The 25738-nt window shown below is 39.9% G+C and overlaps 1 protein-coding gene across 2 annotated transcripts; it reads left to right on the top strand.

Moving 5' to 3' along the window:
* RO60 (Ro60, Y RNA binding protein) lies at nt 1-25738 on the top strand. Of its 2 annotated transcripts, XM_070054910.1 has the most exons (10): nt 16-154; nt 6807-7403; nt 7782-7878; nt 12014-12234; nt 12657-12803; nt 13066-13203; nt 15940-16056; nt 17411-17524; nt 17773-17919; nt 19207-25738. In XM_070054910.1, exons 3-10 carry the CDS (start codon nt 7842-7844, stop codon nt 19357-19359), a joined length of 1074 nt encoding a protein of 357 aa, XP_069911011.1. In that variant the 5' UTR covers nt 16-154; nt 6807-7403; nt 7782-7841; the 3' UTR covers nt 19360-25738. The 2 variants fall into 2 exon arrangements, with proteins under 2 accessions (XP_002717736.2, XP_069911011.1); XM_002717690.5 differs by lacking the exon at nt 7782-7878 and having other exon boundaries at nt 1-154.

The following is a 25738-nucleotide window of genomic DNA, read 5'->3' on the forward strand; positions in this document are numbered from 1 at the left end:
GCGCGGGGGCGGGGCGCATTCCGGGGACCTGAACCTGGACGCCGCCGCGGCCGTGGGCCTGGACAGTGGCCGCCAGTCCGGCCGCCGCCGCTGCTTGTTTCCTGGCGCTGAGCGGGGCTTCTGCCGGCGGCGCTGCGGCTGCGGAGAGTCACAGGTGAGGCCACGGCGCGGTCTGTCCCGCGATGTCCCGAGGCCGCCCGCCGCGCGCTGACCCCGCGCGCGGTCCGGCCCCGGCGTCGCCGCAGGGCCGCGTCGCTCGGCGCAGCTACCCGGGCCCGCGTTCGCCCTCCTCCTGCTCCTCCCGCGGCCGCCGCGCGCACGGGCGTTGCCCGGGATTCGGAGGCAGGGTCTGTGGGGCGACGCCCGGCGAGGCGAAGCCGCGGGGAAGGGCCGTCGTCCCGCGCGGCTCCGAGGGAGTGCGCCCCTAACAGAGCTGTCCCCGCGGGGCCGGCCCCCGGGCGGCGCGGCCCTGTGCAGAAAGCCTGCCTCCAAGACCCTTCCAGCAAAAAATTCTCCGCGGCTCTCAGGATGTGCATGTGAGCAGTCTTGAGAAATGTGGCGCAAGCCCCTCATACCACTCTGGATGCCCCACATTAGAAAAGGGAAATCTCTCTTTAGCCCGGTCTATCCAAATGTTACACAACCTGTGATAACCAATAAAAAAATTTAAGGAAAAAAAAAAATAAAAGACCTGCGGAGGTAAACTCCCCGGTGTTCGCGTCTCGAACAGGTGCCCTTGGCGGGGGCTGGGAGCTAGGAACGCGCCAGGCAGCGAGTGAGCTGGCTGAGGGTTAGAGTACCTGCAGCAGAAGCCGTTAGGGGCCGGCTCACTCTACTCTGGGGCCTTCGTGGTGGCCGCCACCTGGGACCCCGGCATCCCGCCCGGGCGCCGGTGGGAGCCCCATCCGGCTCCCTGCTAATGCGCCCCGGAAGGCAGTGCAGGACGGATGACAGTGCAAGACGGCACAGGTGCGTGGGGCCTGCCCCCGCCCACCTGGGGAGCCCGAGGACGCTCCCGGACGACCAGGTGCGAGACGGCGCAGGTGCGTGGGCCCTGCCGCCCGCCCACCCCAGGGAGACGGAGGACGCTCCCGGACAACCAGGTGGGAGATGGCACAGGTGCGTGGGGCCTCCCGCCCACCCACCTGGGGAGCCGGAGAACGCTCCCGGACGACCAGGTGCGAGACGGCACAGGTGCGTGGGCCCCTGCTGCCTGTCCACCCCACGAGCCCGAGGACCCTCCCGGACGACCAGGTGCAAGATGGCACAGGTGTGTGGGGCCTGCCGCCCACCCACCCCGGGGAGACGGAGGATGCCCTGGACGACCAGGTGCGAGACGGCACAGGTGCGTGGGCCCTGCCGCCCGCCCACCCCGGGGAGCCGGAGGACGCTCCCGGACGACCAGGTGGGAGGCTGCGCAGGTGCGTGGGCCCCTGCTGCCTGCCCACCCCGCGAGCCCGAGGACCCTCCCGGACGACCAGGTGCGAGACGGCGCAGGTGCGTGGGCCCTGCCGCCCGCCCTCCCCGGGAACCAGAGGAGGCTCCTCTGGAAAAAGTCAATTCAGTTTGCAGCTTATTATTCCTTTTAAAATAAAGTCAAAGCTCTTTTACATCTATGAAAGAGTACAAGATAATAAAATAAAAGCAATCTTAGAAAAACTGGGGCCCAAAATGTAAATGCCTGCCCAGTAGACTGGTGATGGCAGTCTGTGGAGTGAGTGAAGTATGACAGGATAAAACCTGGTGAGGAACTGGCTGACCAGGATGGGCACGGCTGTCGGAGAGGAGCAGCCGACTGGTTGTCCAGCAGTGAACCTACCACTGCTGGATCCTCTCATTTTTCTCAATGATCCATAAATCTGGCTTTTTATGCGAGCCCTCTGGATTAAATGTGAAACAAAAATGTTAACACCACTTCCTGGCTAATTTTTCATATAACAGATTATGAAGAAACATGCAAAAAATACTCAGATGTGTGATTTCAAGAAAAATGTAGGACTGCTTTAGAATAACATTGTTAGTACTGGTAAGAAATCCTAACTGTGTTCTAATGAACGTGAAGCGGAAGGAAATGCCTTCACGTGTTCTACTCAAATTTGTTGACTTGGATTTCTGAAGTCAATCAAGAAAGCAATGAGAGATACCTAAAATATGCACAACTAATTTAAAATGTGGCCATGCTTTAAGATTTATTTATTTGAAAGGCAGAGTTACGCAGAGAGAGAGAGAGGTCTTCCATCCTCTGGTTCATTCCCCAATTGCTGCCACGGCCGGAGCTGCGCTGAATCCAAAGCCAGGAGCCTCTTCCGGGTCTCCCAAACAGGTGCAGGGACCCAAGGACTTGGGCCATCCCCTCCTGCTTTCCTAGGACATAGCGGAGAGCAGGATCGGAAGTGGAGCAGTCGCGACTTGAACTGGCGTCCACATGGGATGCCAGCACTGCAAGTGGTTGCTTTACCCGCTATGCTACAGTGCCAGCCCCGTGACCATGCTTTTAATGGCACTGTGATCTTTTAATTTCTCTCCAAATTTTTAATTCATAGAGACCTGGTACAATTTCAGTTATATTAAATTCTTTGGAGTGATGTGTTTTCCGAGCACTAGCCAGGATAGGCAAAAACGAAGAGGTGGAGTATATATATTGTGTGTGTATGTGTATGAGTTTGGATTGCTCTGAGCCACTCCCTGCCCAATTGCCCTCTAAACCAAAGATAGTGGACCTTAAGCTTTGAGGGAAACCGTGGCAGTTGGGGATAGAAGAAATTAAATGCTATGGATGTCTGTGCATCTCAAATTGATCTCTGAAGTCAAATATTAAAAATGTAGGAGTAAATATCCTGTTTGCCTCATCAGTATTACTGCTATACCCTTGGTGTAGATAGCAGAGTTACATAAGTATGCTTATTTTAAATAACTTTTCAAATGCCTAGCCAGCTTTTTTTCCATTTTAAAATACATTTTTAGGATATAATTTACATATGAAATTTTGCAGTTTTACAGTAACCAATGCAGGTTTTAGTATATTCAGAGTTGTGCTACCATCACTACTATCTAATTTCAGAATATTTTCATCACCTCTCAAAAATCCCTTCCATTAGTCACGTCCCAGATTTCACTTCTAACCCCAGCCTCAGGCAACCACTAATATACTTTATTTTTTTAATTTATTTTATTTATTTGAAAGAGTTAGAGAGGGCTTCCATCCAATGGTTCACTCCCCATTTGGCCACAACAGCCAGAGCTGCGCCGATCCTAAGCCAGGAGCTTCTTCTGGGTCTCCCACGCTGGTGCAGGGGCCCAAGGACTTGGGCCGTCTTCTGCTATCCCAGGCCACAGCAGAGAGCTGGAATGCAAGAGGGGCCTCAGCTAGAACCGGCGCCCACATGGGATGCCGGCACTGCAGGCCAGGGCATTGACTGAGCCACAGCGCCGGCCCTGTGTTTTTTTATTTCTATAGCTCCATCTACCCTGGAATGTTCACATAAATGGAATCATACAATTTGTGGCCTGTTGTGACTGGCTTCTTTTACTTGGCATAATATTTTAAAGATTTGTTCATATCGTAGCATGTTTCAGTACTTCATGACTTTCTATTGCTAAGTACAAGGTATGTCGCTCCCCCTCTTCGTGGAGGAACGACACTAAGCCCTGCCTAGGCTTCATATCCGAGTCACGGCACCATTATGTCGCTCCCCTTCTTTGTGGAGGAACGACACAGGACCCTGCGCTGTTCTTTTGTCTGCTCGGCCCTCCCCGGGTTTGCTGCTGGTTCTTCCCGGGTTGGCTACCATCCCTTCCACCTCCGTGGAAGGGCGGTTCCCCCTGCCACCTTCCCCACTTCAGCGGGGGAGCGGCACACCGCCGGCCGGCTCTCTCGGGGGCTGCTCAGGTGTTCCTTCAGATAGATGTTCCTGGTGCATGTTGTCTCTCTCCTCCTTTATAGTCCTCTTCCACCAATCCCAACTCTGCTACCCACACGCCGAGTACACTGCTCTCCTCCAATCAGGAGCAGGTCCTGCTGTTTATTGGTTGAACTGGAAGCAGCTGTGTAGAAGCTGTTTCCTCCTCTCCCAGCGCCATATTGTGGGAGAGCAGATGCATAGAATAAGTCTTAATTCCAGTAACAGTCTAGTCCGAGTTGCTCCCCACAAAGGTACGTCAAAAAGTTCATGGAAAAATGGGTTTAAAAGATGAGTCAATTTTAATGCAAAGAAATTTTTGAAATCCTGTGTACAATTTTTGTTAGCATTTTTCCACAAAATTTTTGAAAATCTCTCCTAATAGTCTTGTATGAATAGATCACATTTTTTAAATCCAATTTTCAGTTGATGGAGATTTGGGCTGGTTCCAATTTTGGACAGTTTACAGTAGTATCAATAATAACATTGAGTTTTTGTACAGACATGTTTTCATTTCTCTTGGGTACGCAGTGGAATTCCTGGGTCTTTGGTAACTGTAACCTTTTCAGGAAGCAGCCCCACTGTTTTCCAAAGTGGCTGCATCATTTTGTAGTTCCACCAGTGGTGTATGAGCGTTAGTTTCCCCAGATCTTCATGAGCACTCTGAGTGTAGCCAGTGTAGTAGTTATGTAAAGTTTATGGCGTTGATTTGCATTTCCCTGATGACTAGTGCTCTAACGTCATTTTTGGTCACTTGAAATCTCCTGTAGAGAGGTGCCTGATCAAAGTCTTGGCCGGTTTCAGTGTCTTCTTTGGAGTAATGCCTGCTTCAGTCTTTAGCTTATTTTCTTGATTGAATTTTTTGGTTTCATTATTGACACATAAGTGTTGTTCATATATCATAAATTTTTTGGGGAGGGGGACAGGCAGAGTGGACAGTGAGAGAGAGAGAGAGAGAGAGAAAGGTCTTTCTTTGCCGTTGGTTCACCCTCCAATGGCCTCCGCGGCCGGCGCACCACGCTGATCTGAAGGCAGGAACCAGGTGCTTCTCCTGGTCTCCCATGGGGTGCAGGGCCCAAGCACTTGGGCCATCCTCCACTGCACTCCCTGGCCACAGCAGAGAGCTGGCGTGGAAGAGGAGCAACCGGGACAGAATCTGGCACCCCGACCGGGACTAGAACCCGGTGTGCCGGCGCCGCTAGGTGGAGGATTAGCCTATTGAGCCACGGCGCCGGCCCATAGATATGTTTCTTACCATGTATATGATTTGCAGATATTTTCTGTAGTCAATGAGTTACCATTTTATTTTCTAGGTGGTATCCTTTGAAACCCAAATTTGATAAAGTCCAGTTTATTTTTTTAATTTGTCAATAGCAGCTTTGGTGTCTTTTCTAATACCAGTTCTCTGACTTGAGCATCCTTCCTAGATTTAGAAAACTGATTGAACTAGTTGCTCTTCAATAGATATCTGAATAGGTAATACTAAACTTAACCGATACCGTTTCTTGACATGACAGTTTTACATGGTACTCATTACTTCTTCTAACTTTTTCATTTCTCCTGCTTGTGTTTCCATCATTTGCATATAATTTGTTTATTCTGATTACGGAATTTGACTTAAATGACTGTGTATTTTCATCACACGTTGTTGAGATTCTTATTTTCAAAGTAAATGTGTTTCAGGAAAGGGCACCAGTTGTACCTAATTTGTAAGCAAATGGTTCAGAAAATCGCCTTTAATGCTCTTTAGCTATCCTTGAATATTACTAATTACTTAATAGTAAGAGCTGTTTTCTTGCTCTCAAAGGCAGCAGTGATATAACTAAGCATGGTCACAGGAAACAGTAGAAGGGAAATAATTGACTGGGATTTTGAGATTTGCATTGGGACCTTGAGATCCACCTGTGGCTTTGGTGCAAGGTAAGCAGGTCTGGTCAAATAATCTAATATTAAGTGTGATTTCAGTGTTCTAACAGCGTAACAATACGCTGGAGTAAACTCATGAAGGATAGGCAGAGAGAGTTTTTCTGGAAACTAAGGGAGAGGCTAGAAATTTAAAACATAGTGTAAAGCTTGAGCTAAGATAAGCGTTTTGCTGGAATTGTCAGTTAAGGAGCCGTCGCTTGTGGAACTGGTAGTCTTCTCAAAGGTTTTTTGTTTGAAAACAAAACTGAAAAATGGTTAATACTAAGTTAGGATAGGGACATCCAGGAATCTCCTTCTGATGCCCCTGGGAAAAGCAGCAGAAGATGGCCTAAATACTTGGGATCCTGCCGCCTGTGTGGGAGACCCAGATGGAGTTCAGGGCTCCTGATTTTAGCCTGGCCCAGTCCCTGGCCTTGTGGCCATTTGGGGAGTGAACCAGGAGACGGAAGATCTCTCTGTTTCTCTAACTCTGACTTTTGGTTCTGCTCTTGCTCTCACTCTCTTAACTCTGCCCTTCAAGTAAAATCTTAAGATTCCATAACAGGCCGGCGCCGCGGCTCACTAGGCTAATCCTCCACCTTGCGGCGCCGGCACACCGGGTTCTAGTCCCGGTCGGGGCACCGGATTCTGTCCTGGTTGTCCCTCTTCCAGGCCAGCTCTCTGTTGTGGCCTGGGAGTGCAGTGGAAGATGGCCCAAGTGCTTGGGCCCTGCACCCCATGGGAGACCAGGAGAAGCACCTGGTTCCTGGCTTTGGATCAGCGTGGTGCACTGGCCGCAGCGCGCCGGCCGCGGTGGCCATTGGAGGGTGAACCAACAGCAAAGGAAGACCTTTCTCTGTCTCTCTCTCTCCATTCTGCCTGTAAAAAAAAAAAAAAAAGATTCCATAACAGATTTCAATAAGTATACAATTAATAAACATTGTTTTCCTTTGTATAATTGTATTCTGTCTAGTCATAATAACATTTTGCTTTTTTGGGCAGGTTTCCTACAAGCAGAAATGGAGGCATCTGCACACCAAATGCACCCTCTGAATGAGAAGCAGATAGCCAGTTCTGAAGACGGATGTGTATGGCAAGTCACTGACATGAACAGACTACACCGGTTCCTCTGCTTTGGTTCTGAAGGTGGGACTTACTATATCAAAGAACAGAAGTTGGGCCTTGAAAATGCCGAAGCTTTAATCAGATTGATTGAAGATGGCAGAGGCTGTGAAGTGATACAGGAAATCAAGCTGTTTAGTCAAGAAGGCAGAACCACAAAGCAGGAGCCCGTGCTCTTTGCACTTGCCATCTGTTCGCAGTGTTCCGACATAGGCACCAAGCAAGCGGCGTTCAAAGCTGTCTCCGAAGTTTGTCGCGTTCCTACACATCTCTTTACTTTTATTCAGTTTAAGAAGGATCTAAAGGAAAGCATGAAGTGTGGCATGTGGGGGCGTGCTCTGCGGAAGGCAGTTGCAGACTGGTACAATGAGAAAGGCAGCATGGCCCTTGCTCTGGCAGTTACGAAATATAAACAGAGAAATGGCTGGTCTCACAAAGATCTCTTACGATTGTCGCATCTTAAACCTTCTAGTGAAGGTAAGTTCAAGGTGTTCGGGGGAGAGGGGAGCAGCGAGTACCCAATAACAGATAATTGTGTAATATGTTTTAGAAATGGCTTTCATTCTTAAATTGTGCACTGATTAATTCAAACATGATTAAAGCCAAGCTGAATCATGAACAACAGCCAGTCTAGACATTAATAATCAAGAATCAAATGATAGATTTGTGGGTTAATATTCTAAATCTGGAAATGTCACCATGCTTACTAGAATGCTCACTCAAGTGATTCTGGGCTGTGAATGCAACATGGACAAGATTAAAGTTGTAGCGGAACAGTTCTTTGCCCAAAGGTGGCAGGTAGCCAGGCTGTACTGCTCTATCCTCTTACCATTTTTTCCCTCCCTGTCTTCCTAGGACATATGTTCCATGGAACCTAAAGGCTACCTGAAATAGTGCTGAACTTAACAATTCAGGATGTTAATTGTCTCCAAGCAGTCAGCCAGGGGACATGGTAACTGGGGGCAGTTTTTCTATTCCTATTTTTGAGAACTTAATTGGATCTATATTGATTGGTCCTTCTTAGGAGGGAGATAAAAACTGTGGGACTGGAATAATATGAAGAATGAACTAAAGACAGCCACTCAAATTTTAGATATGACTATTACTTTGTGTCCTAAAGCCAAATAACAACCTTTTTGAGTCATTGTGCCTTCATCTTTTATAAAGGGGAAAGGGAACAAACCCTTAAAGTTCCTGTGACTGAAATATGGTATTGTATATTCAAATGCTGGCTTAGCATATCCAAGTCCTAGGGTGCAGTAGATGTGTACTCTTGTTTTACTCCCTCTGCATACATTGTATCATGATATCTTTATGCACAGAATCTCTTAATTTATTATTTTTTGACTCTGGGCCTTTTCCAAATGAAATTTATAGATATTTATATATGCAAAAGCTTTATTTTGATTTTATGTTAGAGATCACATATTTTAAAATGGTTGGATAACAGAAAAAATGTGCAGAAAGTATGACGTATATTATTCCAGATTTTTTGCTAAGTTTTTTTTAATAAACCTTCTTGTTTCAGTTAAGTGTATTACTGATATTTTTTCAGGTCAGTAGAAACAGTTATATATTGTGTGAATATACCATAACTTACTTAGCTAGTCTCTTATTAATGAGTTAAGCTTCTAGTTGTTTATACTGTCAAAAACACTGCAGTGAACAAACTTGCATGGGGTAAGTATTTTTATACCGGTTAAACCAGCATTGTGGTGTAGCAGGTTAGCCCTCTGGCTGCAACACCGGCTTCCCGCACAGGTGCCGGTTTGAGTCCTGGCTGCCCTGCTTCCTATCCAGCTCTCTTCTAAGGTGCCCGGGAAAGCAGCAGACTTGGGCCTTTGCACTGACAGGGAAGACCCCGAGGAGGCTCTAGGATGCTGGCTTTGGCCTGGCCCAGCCCCTGCCAAAGTGGCCATATGGGGAGTGAACCAGAGGATGGACGGTCTCTCTGTCTTTCCTCCTTTCTCTGTAACTCTGCTTTTCAAATAATAAAAATAAATCTTTTAAAGATTTTATTTACTTATTTGAGAAATCGAGTTATAGAGAACAGGAGACAAAAGAAAAGGTGTTCATCTACTGATTGACTCCCCAAATGGCTGCAGTGACCAGAGCTGAGGCAATCTGGAGCCAGGCGCTTCCTCCAGTTCTCCGACGAGGGTGCAGGGGTCCAGGGACTTCAGCCATCTTTCACTGCTTTCCCAGGCCATAAGCAGAGAGCTGGATTAGAAGAGGAGCAGCTGGGACATGAACCGTGCCCAAATGGGATGGCAGCACCACAGGCAGAGACTTAGCCCGCTAAGCCACAGTGCTAGCCCCAAGAATAAATCTTTTTTTTTTTTTTTAAAGTAAGGTCAGAGTGGCCAGTTTGTCCACATTTAAACTTTCTGTTTGTTTGTTTTTTTAATATTTGCCAGTAGGCTAGATGAAAAACCCTGTCTTGTTCTTTGAATTTACATTTTTGGGCCACAGCACATCTCCTTATGTGCTTACTAAGAGTATTTTATATTTTTGTGTGTATGGATTATGTTATTCTATCATGGTCCTTTTGTGTGTTTAGTTACTATTTTTAATACTGATAATAGTAACCATCTATTAAATACTTTATACATTTATTAAATATAGAGCTTAATCATTTTTTATGTACATGATGTGCATTTCCCCCCACTTTTTGGTCATGTACTTTTTTTCGAATGCCTGGAGGTGTTTACAGTAGGTTGAAGTTGAGAATTTTTTTTTTAAGATTTATTTATTTATTTGAAAGGCAGAGTTAACAGAGAGAGGGGGAGAAACAGAGATATTCCATCGACTAGTTCACTCCCATATGACCACAATGGCTAGAGCTGGGCCAGGCCCGACCCAAGAGCCACAGGCTTCATTCAGGTCTCCCCCATGGGTGGCAGGGGCCCCAAGTACTTAGGCCATCTCCAGCTGCTTTCCTGGGCCATTCGCAGGGAGCTGTCAGAGTGGAGCATTCAGGATTGAAGCAGCACTCACGAGATGCTGCTGTTACAGGAGGCTGTAACTGACTGCACCACTCTGGTTGCCCCAACGTTTGGGACTTTAATGTGATTGAGCTCACCTGTGTCTTCATAAACTTCTTAGTTTTATGTTAGATTTAATGGCCTTTTTCTCTTTTTTTATTTTATTTTATTTATTGGAAAGGCAGAGAGAGAGAAAGAGACAGAGAGAGAGATCTTAAATCCCCCGATTCACTCCCCCAGTGGCCACCATAGCCAGGGCTGGGCCAGGCCTAAACCAGGAGCCTGGAACTCTCTCCAGGTCTTCCACATGTGTGGCAGGGGCCCACTACTTGAGCCATCACTGCTGCCTTCTCAGGTGCATTAGCGGGAAGCTTGATCAGAAATAGCGCAGCCAGGATACACACTGGCCCTCCTCTGGGCTACCTACATAGTAGCCACGGCGCTGGCTCCTAGAAAGGGCCTTTTTCAACCTAATGGCGTAACAATTTGAATTCTTGAATTATTGAGAACAAAACTCTTACTTGAAATGTTGTTAATAATTGTATCCTGTTGGACCTAGAAGGATGCCTCCGCTTCTCAGAAAACAATTTTGAAATAAACTAAACTATGGAAGTAGTGTTTTAATGCTATAACTTAAATATGTATTTATAACATCAAAGTATGATTCAATTAATCGGGTATCTGTTGTGCACCTACTGTGTGGTAGCACAGCTGTAGAGCTGGGTAGCATAAGACTGCTTTAAGGAATTTGTATCTTCAGTAGATATAAAACACTGAACCTTTAGTACCAAACTCTGGAAAATAACAAAAGTCACAATATGTTAGAAGTTCCTCCATATTATTATTAACTTTAGAACAAGCTATTAGTGTTCAAAATTAGTAGATAGGCTCAGAAATGTGTTTCATTTTGACCTACACAATATTGGGAATGGAATAAGGGATGGATTCTTTGATATTTTTAAAAATTAGAAGATGTCATAGAAATATCTGTTCCCACTTCGCTTGACTCAAATACTTGTCAGTAAATACTGCGTTTAGTTTACCACAGACCTCAGGCTGTGACATCACAGGCCGTTTGATTTCTTTATTTTACTTGCTCTGCCGTGATGCATGTTTGGACTTGATAATGTAATTCCTCTCTTTTTCAAAAGTGAAAACTAAGACATGGAAAAACTGCCATTTATTGGCAGAGTTAGAGTAGAACCCAAATATTCCTATCCCCAACCCAGAGCTGTTCTGTTAAAAGAAATAATAGAGTGAATGAACAAATTATTTTCCCTTTTTAAAAACACTTGCCCATGTGACCAGCTTTGTGGCATAGTGGGTAAAGCTGTAGCTCTGAGCGCTGGCATCCCATATGGGTACTGATTCCTGCCCCAGCTGCTCAGCTCCCTGCTAAATGGCCTGGGAAAAGCATCAAAAGGTGGCCTCTGCCATTCATGTGGAAGATACAGATGGAGCTCATGGCTTCAGCCCCTTGGGGAGTGGCCACCTGAGGAGGGAATCTGCAGATGGAAGATCAATTTCTTTAATTCTCTCTTCTCCCTCCCTCCTCCTCCTCCTCCCTCTCTAATTCTAGTTTTAAAATAAATGAATAAATAAATCTCTAAAAAAAAATTGGCCTGTAGTACTTTTTCAGCTATTAAAAAACAATTTTAAAAGACCTACCAACTTGTCCAATTCCACTTATCTCTGTTATTCATAAATGCATATTTGTTCAACAGCAAAGATGGCCAAGTCAATACAAGATTTATTGAGACAGATCTGTACGCTTTTCAGTTGTTCTGAGATTGTGGACCTGAGAGATAGGCACTGTCAGCCACAGTTTCTAATGTTGGCATTTCAAGAAGTCTTTTAAATAATATTACTTAAAATATTAGGAGCTTTAGTTTCCCCTAAAGATGACCAAAATTAATTCACTCTGTTTGCTTAAGTGTGTTCATTGTATCACAGAAAACAGAATCCCAGTTTAAGGGATTTAGCTCCTGTATATAACTCCTGTCTGTCTACTTAAGCCTATCATATAATGTATTCTCAGAAAATACATTCTATTTTTTTACTTGGTAATCCTACTTGCCTTTTCAATTCTTTATCTTGTTAAAGGACTTGCCATTGTGACCAAATACATTACAAAAGGCTGGAAAGAGGTCCATGAATTATACAAAGAAAAAGCACTTTCTGTGGAGTCTGAAAAATTATTAAAGTATCTGGAGGCTGTAGAGAAAGTGAAGCGCACAAAAGATGAACTGGAAGTCATTCATCTGATAGAAGAACACAGGTTAGTTAGGGAGCATCTTCTGACCAATCACTTGAAGTCTAAAGAGGTGAGTAAATTACAGTCTGCTATGGTACATGTTAAAAGGACGAACTTTGGATAACTATTCCTGAAAAAAAGAAATTAGAATAGACCCTAAAATTCATGTTTATTTTGAACACCTAACATGACACCGAAATTTAGTTGGCATTTGATAAGTATTAGGTCGACTCCAGAAAATGTATTGCCTTGCTGATTTAAAAAAAAATCCATGCAGTTCTATTATAAAATGTACTTCACCTCCTTATTCTAGTAGACAGTAAATTAGCTTATTTGATAAACTTTTTTCAATTAAGAAAAACTTTCATTTTGAAAATACTGTGAATCCCAAATGAAAGACTTCAGCAAAATATTCTGAATATTATTGATGTAGCTGTGTTAAAAACACTGATTCATCTCCCCCTAATTTGTCATTTCTGTCTGTTATAAAAGGTATGGAAGGCTTTGTTACAAGAAATGCCTCTTACTGCATTACTAAGAAATCTAGGAAAGATGACTGCTAACTCAGTGCTTGAGCCAGGAAATTCAGAAGTATCTTTAGTTTGTGAAAAACTGTGTAATGAAAAACTTTTAAAAAAGGTAAGCATTGTCACTGGCCTTTTTTAGCTACTACTCACTAAAACAGGTGGCTCCTAAATTTTAGAAATGCGGTCAATGTATGTTTTAATATGTCCTGAGATTTGTCATACCACACAGCATTTGACTTAAATCTAAGGATATATCCTCCTTTTTCTTTTCTTTATGAAATGTATTAGCTGCAGTAGCATAAAAATCTAAGACACATAATTACTATTTTTTTCTTGAAATTGGCACATACTTTCTGTCTGTGTCTTGTTTCTAGGCTCGTATACATCCACTTCATATTTTAATTGCTTTAGAAACTTACAAAACAGGTCATGGCCTCAGAGGAAAACTGAAGTGGCAACCTGATGAAGAAATTTTGAAAGCATTGGATGCTGCTTTTTATAAAACATTTAAGGTAATGGTATGATTTTTGCTTTAAACCAAATGACTTGGGGCTTAGCATCTTTTGTGAAAACATACCTAAAAGGTAGTTTTAATAGCTTAACTTATTTTTATTAGATAGTCATTTCTTTTTCCTTAGTTCGTGTGAGGGTAGTTGTATAATTCACACTGAAAGTTTATGAGTAATAATAACAGGTTTTCCTAAGATTATTTTGATCAGTCATTTTTAAAAATTTAAGTTTGAAAATTTGTGTTCCTATGGGGTATTTGATATTGGTCCTTTGTCCTCTTTTTTTTATTTCCTCCTTAATTGATAAATGTATCTCAAAGTCCTAATAGGAAGTAATTTTTTTAAAAATGAAAATTCAAAGTCAGAGCTATAAGTTAAAATTATTAGTTTAAAAATTTTTTGAAATATAACAAAATATTAACAACCAAATTCAGCAGCAAATTAAAAAGATTATACAGCAAGACCAAATAATACTTACCTCTAGCCTACAAGGTTGGTCCAATATAAGAAAATGTCAAGACTCTTCTGGTTTAAATAAAAGCACTTGGTAAACTAGGAGTAAAAGTGACGTTCTCTATATGATAAAGGCCATAAAGTTAAAAACAGATCTGTCACCAGTATCATATTCCACAATGATGGAAAATTGAAAGCTTTTCCCCTAACATCAGGATCGGGACCAGTTGTCCATTCTTGCCACTCGATTCCATGTGGAAATGGAAGTTCTAGTAATTAGACAAGAAAAAGAATGAATAAAAGACATCCCGGTTGGAAAGGAAGACAAATTTACTGCCATCCACTGATAGCATGATTTTATTTGGAGAAAACCCCAAAGAATCCACTATGAAAACTATTAGAGTTAACAAATTCAACAAAGTTGAAGGGTATCAGATCAACACATGAAAACCAGTTGTATTTCTGTGTACCAGCAATGAAGATCCCAAGAAAGAAATTAAGAAAACTTCAACTTATAGTAGCATCAAAAACAATAACAAATAGTCGTAAGGAGATGCAAGGATTATATATTAAATAGTAAAGAAGACAAGTAAGTAGAAAGACATCCATGTTCCTTGTTTGGAAGACTTAACGATGTTAAAATTACAACACTTCATTCAGTGTACACAGATTCAACATAATCGCTTTTTAAAGTCTCAATGGCATATTTTAGAAGAAATAGGAAAACCCATTCTACAATTCACAAGAAATTTCTCTGGTGACCTCGAATGGCCAAAATCTTGGAGAAAAAGTTGGAGAACTCAATGCTTTTGGATTTCAAAACTTATTACAGTGCTGTATTAATGAAAACTGTGTGGTACTGACTCAGGGGTAGACATACAGACAAATAAAATAAAACAAAAGCATCCAAAAATAAACTCTTAATGTATGGGCCGTTGATTTTAACAGGAGTACCAAGACAATTAAATGGACAAAGTAGATAGTCTTCAACAAGTAGTGCTGGGAAAACTGCATATCCACTCATAGAAAATCGAAGTTAGACCATTACATTTTGCTTTATACAAAAACTAGTTCATAATGGGTCAGTGACTTAAATTTAAAAGCTAAAACTGTGAATCCCAAAAGCACATGTAGTAACAACAAAAATAGAGAAGTTGAACATCAAAATTAAAAACTTGTACACCAAAGGATACTATCAAGAGTGAAAACATAACCAAGATGGAAGAAAACATTTGCAGATTATGTCTGATAAACATTTAGCATCCAGAAGATATACAAACAGCTGTTAGAATTCAGTAGCAAAAATATGATCAGTGCAGTTTAAAAATGAGCCAAGTACTTTGACAGAAATTTTTCCAATGACAAATGACCAATAAGCACATGAAAAGATGTTCAGCAGTATTACTTATCAGGGAAATGCAAATCAAAACCACAGGGAGATACCACTTTACAACTAACTGGATGCCTACTACCAAAAAGAAAAGAAAATAGCAAATGTTGGGAAGAAGGTGGAAAAATTAGGACCTAGTTGCTAGAAGGAATGTAAAATTGTGCTCAGAAAGTACAGTGTAGCAGTTCTGTGAATATACCCAAAGGAATTGAAAATCAGTACTCGGATACTTGTACACCAATGTTTATAGCATCAGTCACAATAATCCACAGGTACAAGCAACCAATTATCCATCAACAGATGAATAAACTACATGATATATACACACACATATAGTGGAATCATTATTCAGCCTTACAAATGAACGGAGTGTGATAAACCTTGAAAACACTAAACGAAATGTACAGAAAAGGACAAGAATTTTCTGAATCCATAGACGAAATATCCAGGATAAGCAAATAAATGAAGACAGAAGTAGACTAGAAGGTGCCAGAAGCTAGGGGAAAGTGGAAATCAGAAGTTACATTTTAGCTCAAAATGTTTGGGATAGAAATTCCCATTTAGGGGCTGGCTTTATGGCATAGACAATTAAACTACCTCTTGCAATGATGTTATCCACATTGGGATATGGGTTTGAGTCCTGGCTGCTCAGCTTCTGACGCAGCTCCCTGCTGGTGTGCCTGAGAAAGCAGCAGAGGATGGCTCAAGTTCTTGGGCCCCTGCCATCCACAGAGGATACCCTGATGTAATTCCTCGCTCCTGGCTTTGGTTTTGCCCAGGCCTGGCTGTTGCTAGTGTTTAGGCAATGTTTGTGTATATTTGAGATAAATAATTATTTATTTGTAAGAAATTTACTTATAATTTCTGATTGCTTTTGATGATTTTTCTTTCCTTAGACAGTTGAGCCAACTGGAAAGCGTTTCTTGCTGGCTGTTGATGTTAGTGCGTCTATGAACCAAAGAGTATTGGGTGGTATACTCAATGCAAGTACAGTTGCTGCGGCAATGTGCATGGTGAGAACACCTAAGACAATCTGGCATTTTGCCCTTCTGAAATACCTTTACTTCGGAGTGAAACTATAAAGTTAGATATGATCAAGAATTATGCTTTTATTTGTTTGTCTTTTCAAATTATTTGTCGCTTTATTTTATATCTAAAGATAATTTTTGTAAACCAAACTTAAGTATATTGCAATTGCATACTTAAGGAACAGTCACAATAGAAATGTTAATGTTTATAAGATAAGATTAAATATTAAGAGGCAGGCATTTGGTGCATGCAGTGGTTAAGAACCACTTGAGATACCTACATCCCACATCAGCGTGCTGGATTCCAGTCCCAACTTGACTCTGGATTCCAAATTCCAATTTCCTGCTGATGTGCACCCTGGGAGGCAGCAGGTGATGGCCCAGTACTCTGGTCTCTGCCACCCACATGGGAAACCCAGGTTGAGTTCTGGGCTCCTAGCTTTTTCCTGGCCCAGCCAGCCCCATCTGTTCAGGCTTTTGGGAAGAAAATCAGTGGATGGAAGATCTCTGCTTCTTTCAAGTCAACATAAAGAGAAAATTTTAACCTCTTCCAGGCCAGCTCTCTGCTGTGGCCAGGGAGTGCAGTGGAGGATGGCCCAGGTCCTTGGGCCCTGCATCCCATGGGAGACCAGGATAAGCACCTGGCTCCTGCCTTCGGATCGGCGCGGTGCGCCGGCCACGGCGGCCATTGGAGGGTGAACCAAAGGCAAAAGGAAGACTTTTCTCTCTGTCTCTCTCTCTCACTGTCCACTCTGCCTGTCTCTCTCTCTCTCTCTCTCTCTCTCTCTCTATATATATATATATATATATATATTTTTAAAAGATTAATCCTTTTTTCAGTAAATTGATAATGTTTAGAATATTTTAAAATAATGTTAAAAGATCAGGGAAATACTAAGAGTCTTAAAACTTCAGTTCTAGCCTGTCACTGAATAGTGATCACATGAACCATAGACGAGCGCACCTTTCCTGTAGTTTGTCTAACGTAACAAAAGAATAAGCAAAGGTACTGTAAAAACTTTGTGGAAAAGATGAGTTTATTTTGGTGCAAAAAATTTTGAAGTCCATTTACTTTTTCATGATAGGCATTTTTCTATGAACTTTGAAAACCCTTGTATAATTCGCTTCAGAGGATTATTGTAAAGCCAGTTTCTTTTAATAATTAGTGGAAAGTACTTTGAAAACTATGTTACTATTATGGTATAGTTCTACAACAGTAATAAAAGTTTGGAAGTAAAGTAAGCATCAGAGTTTGTCTTTTAAAGATGAAGTTGTATAAACTTCAAGGTATATATTTTCTCCAAAATTTGCTAATCATTACTACCATTGAATTTTTCAGGTTGTCACACACACAGAAAAAGATTCCTATGTAGTTGCTTTTTCAGATGAAATGGTACCATGTCCGTTGACTACAGATATGACTTTACAACAGGTTTTAATGTCTATGAATCAGGTAAGAAACTTTTGTTAAGTTTACTTAGCATGCATTGTGTAATAGCTTTATATTGATGTCATGTGTGATAATTTATAAGAACAGATTGTATCTGGATTTTTCCCATGAGAAAGACAAAATCAAAAATATATACAGGCTTTGGGAAGGCCATATAGTGATTCTAAACTAGTGTTTAAAATATTTAGTTAGTGCAGACATGTCATTGTGGGCACTAGAGCAGCTTTATTCTTATCAGTGTTCTGAATTAGATCCCAGCAGGTGGGACTAACTGCTCCTCTCCAATGATCTGGGCTCAGAGGACAAACACGGCTGCAGATGTCTTCCTGGTGCTCACTGGGAATGAGACCTATGCTGGGGGTGTCCGTCCTGCTGTTGCTCTGAGGGAATATCGAAAGGTAGAACAAATTCTATTACTGTTTCTCCCTAAATGATACCCCATTTCCTTTCACTATGTTTTTCAAAATATGTTACTAAAGGTCATCCAGCACCTCGATGATAGGAATCCGATGTCAGATATGGATTCAGCAGTACTTGAAATAAGAAAAAAATGGACTACACATATTTTAATTTTAATAAGTTCCAATATTAAACATTACCGAGAACATTTTTTGCAAACAATATTTTTGGGATAACTAAAATACTTTACCTTAGCTATAAAATTTTTAAAAATAAATCATTGTGCTCCCAGAAAAATTAAGTAGCATTTGTGAATTTTGCTAAAGGATTACATAAATTTAAAGCAAAAGTATGTCTTAAGTTTTCTGCACGTATCTGTGTTGGAGTCAGGGCCTTCCAATTGCTCTTTATAAATGACATAATGTTCTGTAACTTTTCGCTCCCCTATGTTAGCCACTAGTAACATGGGGCTATTGAGCACTCAAAATGTGGCTGAAGTGACTAGAAGTAGAAATAGAATTTGTCAATGAAGAACAGTGGTCTTCAGAGTTTGGTTTCCCTGCTAGCAGCCTTAGCATCACATGGACCTATTCGAATTGTAACTTACTGAGCCCTGTTAGACACCTGCTGAACCGAATGCTGGCCGGCACCAGTCCTCACAAGCTCCTCCTGCTGACTGTGATGCATGTGTAATTCTCAGAACTTCAGGTGACAGAGGATCCTTAGATAGAAGTCACAGTAGGTAGCAGCACTTAGTTTTGGGGTTGTTAAAACAATTAACACCAATTATTTAAAGAGTTCACTAAGTGTGTACATTCAGTGGTGGTTTTGTCTCAAAGATTCAGTTACTTGAATCTTAGCTGTAGAGAACAAGTTGATGGTACACACCAAAGTTGTAAACCAAACATTGATAATCTCAGAAATGCTTCCTTACATGTATTTGTACTCAAACATTTCCCCAGCAATTGATAAGCTGATTAAAAGATGTCTGGCACTCTTGAATGTCCTGACATGCTTCATAATTACAAAGTCCCTAGACTGCTCAGAAATCTACTCTGAAGCCCATACAAGTTAAAATAAAGAACAAGTAGCAATTTCAGGCAGGTTCTTTGCATAATCTTATTTTCTACTCTTCTGAAGTTCACAGTCTGACCCTAAAATATAGATTAAAAAAGAAACTGACTTCATAATAACAGGGTGTAGTGAAGAGATTTTAAAATGTTTTTGTTGTGGTTTTCGCTTTTCCTTATAATCTCTTAATTATGCATTTTGACCTTTTCCTCCAGAAAATGGATATTCCAGCTAAACTGATAGTTTGTGGAATGACATCAAATGGCTTTACCGTTGCAGACCCAGATGACAGAGGCATGTTGGACATGTGTGGCTTTGATACTGGTGCTCTGGATGTAATCCGAAATTTCACGTTAGATGTGATTTAATCACAAGTAGCAGCATGATCTGAGAGGTCCACTGGCATCCGTGATCTCACTACAGACACAGTGACTTCCCACCTGATGTCAATGCAGTGAAGGATGATGCTGCAGTATGTGCACAATGGAAACATACCTTACCCAGAAGAAGGAAATGAGAGATGAGCCCCATGTTCATCACTAGCCTAGCTCTTGGGAAGCAGCTTCAGGATACTGTAGCTTCCTCTAACAGAGAACTTCTTGTTAATAGGCCATGTGAAACAGTCCGTCAGTTCTGCTTCCATGAATAATATGTGCAGAAGTTTAAGTAGTTCTACATCATGTCACTCGTTTGAGAAGTACTTAACGTTTTCTAAAATATTTCCCTTGGGAAAGGATAGCTTTGATAATGTCCAGATACTCTGAAATGCACTAGACCACGTAACTGTGATGGAATATGAGATTCTTCTGTAAACTTTTATACTGGGGGGGGGGGATGTATTTGATTCGATTATAAATGAGTTTTGCAAATTCCTTTCCGTTTTCTAAGATCACAACAAGTATCAGCTTTCTTATTCAATTTACAAGATATTTTATTTCTGATATTCTGTTTGTACTTGAGAGTCTGTTACCATTAACCAGAAACATACGGAAACCCCTTAGAAGTTTGTATTGGCTGAGGAATTCTATTTGGCTTGTTTGTTGTTTTGTTTTGCTGTATTTTATTTTCTGTGAGGATTTTGACTTCAGAGTGATTTCCTGATTTATAGCAACATAATAACATGTAACTTTTGTATATGAATGAAAATAACATTTTTTAAGTTTCTCTATTAATCTTGAAAGTATAAGTTCAAATCTTAAACCAGATTAGTTTTTTCCTTCCTCTTAAAATAATAATTGTTTTACTGTTAACTATATTTTTATTCAATTGAAAATGGGTTTTGATTTTTTTTAAAAAAGATTTATTTATTTGAAAGTCAGAGACAGAGCTCTTCCCTCCACTACATCACTCCCCAGATGTCTGCAACAGCCAGGCCTGGGTCAGGCCAAAGTCGGGAGCCAGAAGCTTCATCCAGATCTTGCACATGGGTGCAGGGGTCCTTGGGCCACCTGCTGCTGCTTTCCCAGGCGCATTAGCAGGGAGCTGGATCAGAAGCAGAGCAGCCAGGGCCCAAACTGTGCCCATATGGGATGCCTACATCGCAGGCAGCGACTTAACTTGTTATTACCACAGTGCCGACCCTGGTTGTGATAGTTTCTAATTGTAAACATGTCAACAGCTGCCTGTGTCTTTGTCCATTATTCATTTTGTGGAAAAACATTCTTTTTTTGATGTTTGAAAGGCCATTTTTGAGTGGCCTATTACCAACTAGTCTTTAGGATTTGTGTGTGTGTGTGTGTGTGAAACATGCATTTCTTTACACTAAATGCATTATTTTCCTGAATAAGTATCCTTTCACTGGGAGAGACAACATTAAAGCTGTCTGTTGAAATGTTAATATCTTTCCTCATAATTTTATCATGTATATGAAATAGTTCATAACATAAATATTAAGATTTAAGTCAAACTCTGGTAAATGACAGCCTTTTATGTGCTTGAGGGTTAAGGTTTTATGTTTTGGGAAAGGGACACAAGAGTGAGAATTTATGTACATATTTTCTTCTGTTTCATGGGTAATTTGGGCTCAGGAAAAAAGAAAATTGTCCTTTCAATGTGTTTGACACATTAATGATGGCCTTGATATGTAGCCATTCCTTTAAGGCAACTGCTGGCAACAGTTTGAGTTTGTGAGTAACCTCGAGGTATTTTTGGTCAGCAGAGCCAGTGACACAGACACTCACACACAAACATGCATTGCTTTTGGTTTTCTTCTGGTTGTAACCTTGTGTCAGTCATGGAGTTTCATGTTAGCTACTTTTGCTAAGTGAAAATATTGTGTTCAGACTAAATATGAAAAACCCAATAGAATTATCTAATAGCTCTCAAATTCTTGAAAACCAAGATTTTTCTGAATTAAAAAATTTTGTCCTAACTTTTTATTACTAATAGAAATATTGAAGAGAAAATTTATAAGTCTGTTTGCTTCAGTTATAGACTATTTTCATAGTGCTTGTAGACAAATACAGTGTATCTAGGCACTAATATTAAATCCATCAGGGATTAGCTATTACCTTTTAGAAGTATTTACGTAGGTCTGATTAAATAAATTAGGATAAGATTGAAGAACAAAAGGAAAATTACAAGAGACTATCATAGAAAGTAACTTTATGTACAAATCATGGAACTAGAGTTGAAAGAAATCTTTGAAAGCTAACTTTCTGATTTTAGTTACAGGTCTGAGGTCCAAAGCGGTATGATTTTGGAGCCCTGTGACTCAGAAATCTTGGTCTTTTCATTCCCATTCCAGTATTCATTCCAACAAAATGAGAACACACTGACTTAGAAGCACAGGAATTATTCGAGGCTTTTATCTTATTTAGACATTAGGAATTGCTTTGGGAATAGAAAAACAGATTGTGAACATATATAATTTTGTAATCCATTATAATCCTCAAGTACAATTAGTATTGTTTTAATATAACCTGTGTTGCTATATAACATAGTCTTTATAGAAGAAAAAAACAAAAACATTACCTCATTATGAATAGACTGTACTTGAGTGATAAATGTCTTACTTTCTAAATTACTTTTATAATTACTGGTAAATTGATACTTGGAGAAATATTGCTTTTAAAAACAATCCCAAGAAAAACTTTATTTCCTAGGTAGTATGTAAATATGCCCACCATATAGTTGTAATCCCACCCTTTCTTAATAGTTGAAATTTGTTGTAAATTCCATTTACTAGGACTGTTAGATTATTTAGTTCAGGAACGGTTTCACGAGAATGTTACTGAGGCAGTATGCTAGTGGATGAAATTTAGTATTACTCCTTTGGAACTGCTTTTGCTTTCTCTTACTGTGTGGTTGTGGATGACCAGTTTAACCTACGTGACTGTTTACTATCTTCAAAAACTAACATACCTGACATTTGGATCATAGAAGTAGCGATTTAATATTTGTATAAAAACTAAAATTAAGAAGGCTTACAAGTTAGAACTTTTTAAATTAAAAGCATTCTTAAAGGCTATGTTTTGAAAGATCAAATATAATAGAAAAATAGTTTAATAGGCCTAATAATTCTTTCAGACATTTCTGTTCAGAACGGAAGAATGTAGAAGAGAAAAATTTTCAGAGTTAAGGTACTGAATGAAAAGTGACTATTCTCCAATAAAGAGAAGAAATATATCCTAGGTCTAACTTCTTGGACAGACCTAGAAAATCTCATTACAAAGTAAATCTTAAACCATTTCTCAGGTTTTTTTCTCATTTCCAAGGTTTTGCAAAAACATAATTTGGAAAGACAGAATTCCTGAATAAATCCAAAAGTCTGACAGATAAGTGAGAAGCAACTTTAGAAATACAGTAAAACTACATCTAAGCAGTAATTAAAGGCTGTATCATTGTAATCTCTTGTTGGACTTAATGTAAAGTTACCATTTCTTCATAAGTGATGCCCTTGTAAGTAAGTGGTTAAAAATGAAAAATTTTTTAGTCTTTTATACTCCAGATTGTAGATATCTTGTTAATATACCCTCTGAAAAACTGTCATGTGCCTAAACATGTACAAGGAAGAATTAGGGCAAATGAAAAGTGAAGCTAGGAAATTAGTATTCTCTGTACAGATTCTAGTAGTCCCCTGGTATCTGTTCCTTGATCTCTTCTTTTGTGAAAGAATCATACCTCTTGTTCTCCTAAGATTCCTTCTGACATTTTTGTCCTTTTTCTAGTCTTGATCTATCTGCATAATAAAATGAATGACAAAGTCACCCACACTTAGGTTTGGAATGAAACTTTCCTAGTTTTTGTTTGACACAGATTTAAGGTCATTTTTCAAATTAGTGATAGGCTGGCATCTTACAGCAATAAAGGGATGGATGAATTCTCCCTGAAGAATACATTACATTTCATCCTTTTTATATGAGATGTTTGCAGAAATTTTGAGGCCTTACAATAAGATCAGTTGTTCAGCTTTTAAATGTACCTAGTCTCATTGAAGAGAAAATTGATAACTTTTTCAGAAAGTAACTTATAGTGTTCATATTTTGATAATTTAAGCCACACAAAATTTGATTTAGTATTTCACTGAGCATATATATACACACACAGCTTATAGCATAATTAATTTGTATTCACATTCCATATTTTTATTTGCTAAATTTGTTTTTGAAAAATAATTGTGAAATTTAAAAGGGAATTCTAAGGTAATATTTTTCATGTAGAAAACTAATATAGTTAAAGCATACTGTTTGAATAAAATTATAATAAATGGCACATATTCCTAAACCCTGAAAATGCCAAGATTAAGAACATAAGCTAGAGATAATGTATTGGGAAATGCTATTACTGAAATTAAGGTGGTTAATTTCAATGAGAATGGATTTGTAAATATAAGAAAAATAAAAATGGTAGTTTGATCTTAGAGATTTCCCTTTGCTTCTATTTTACTTATCCCTGCAAAGTATCAAATTTTATGAACAGTGATTTTTAGTTTTAAAATGTTTGTTTCTGTACTTCTAGAAATTGTTAGAATTTGTATGAACTAAGGAGATAGTAATGACATACATTTCTGCTGGTTTCTCTTAATGAACACTTGGATTAAGGGTAGTGAATGAGATTAAAAGCATACACAATTTATAGAATACTGTATCAGTACAAAATTTTAGGCTTTATTTGCAATGTAAACTGTTTAGAATTCATACACAGCTAAATTAGAAATATTAATACACTTAATGGATAGTGATAAAATGTTTACAATGCTAAATATAGACTATGTATTTGATATCATGTGTCAAGACAGAACTTTTATAAGATTTCTGAGTTGTATTTTATTGGCAGCTTCTGATAATGAAGAAATTCCCCCAAAAAGATATGTGAAGTCATCTTTAAAAAAAAAATAGGGATAGCATTGTTAGTTCTAAACTATATAAAAGCTTTGATTTCCATAATTGACTATTTGGTGAATGTATAAATTATATAAAATGATGTCTGCATGGAATAAATTTAAGTGTGCAGGAGCCTTAAGTGGGGGGATAAATGAACTTTTTGACTGCCTTAAAGTACGACCAGCTCTGCCACAGAGGCATACCAGTGACCTTGCTTGGATTCTGTTAATACAGTAATGCCTTAATAGTGAAGTAGGGAACGCAAAGGGTCTTTTAGACTCTTCATCTATGTAGTGAGTTAAAATTTAAGTTTCAAAAAGTGATTGTACATTAGTAATCTAAACTTACCCAACACAGGGTACCCTGGATACACTGATGTTTTACACATCCATGACTGTTAACATCAGTAATATTTTGTGGTCATTCAAGGTTTTGTATTGTTTTGTATAACCAATTACCGAAAAGCTGGACTTTGAATATAATATGGCCTCCAAGGACCAAGTTGCATATTTAACACTGAATGAAATATAGAATTGTACAATTCCAAAGACTAATTTTTTAAGGTAATTTTTTTAAGACAGCAAATACTTTGTTCTGAGCCTAAAAGCAAATTCATTCACGGAAGTGGATATAGTAGTAAAACATTGAGACTTCTGCAATAAAAAGTATCCAGGCCAGTGGTTTATTTACATTGACATTTTTACATTCACTTTGCCTTTCAAAGCAGAAATATTTTATAAAACTGAAAGAATTGTTAAGCTGGTGCTTAAAGGTACATAGTAAGCTTGATTTACAACAAGTTATTTCCAAGAAAGACCTTGAAAGGGCAAGGTGGGATGGGATGTGGGTTTCCTAGGTCTGTTAGTAATTGATGCTTTGTCCAGTCTTCCAAGGTTTCACTGTAAATAGTACACCTAGCAATGCAACTGGCTGTTCTCTGATGGGAAATGGATGAATATACTAACATGTTAGGTTTATTTCATGGTAAAAGTTTTCACCGATACTGTGAAATCTTCACTTTGTCTCCTTCCCAGCTTTGCACAATATGCTACTGTCCCTCATCCGAACAAATCTTGGAACCAAAAGTGTTTCAGATTTCAGAATGCGTACACACAGTGAAGTACCTTGAGGATATTTCCCATGTTCCTTATACACACAGCCTAAAGGTGATCTTGTACAGTATTTTTACTGTGCTGTGTTTTCGCTGTAACCTGTCATAGGAGTTGAATTTTCCACTTGTGGCATCACATCAGAACCTAAAAAGTTTTGGACTTTGGAGCATATCAGATTTTTGGATTAGGGACACTCAACTTGTACATCATTTTTGACCTGGAACACAGGTGGACACTACATGAACTGTTTCTGGTTGGTTCATTATTGTAGAGTTTAATAGGTGTACCAAATAAACTCTATGCACATCGAA

Source organism: Oryctolagus cuniculus, chromosome 13 (assembly GCF_964237555.1).
Source record: "Oryctolagus cuniculus chromosome 13, mOryCun1.1, whole genome shotgun sequence".
In the NCBI taxonomy this organism is placed as follows: domain Eukaryota; kingdom Metazoa; phylum Chordata; class Mammalia; order Lagomorpha; family Leporidae; genus Oryctolagus; species Oryctolagus cuniculus.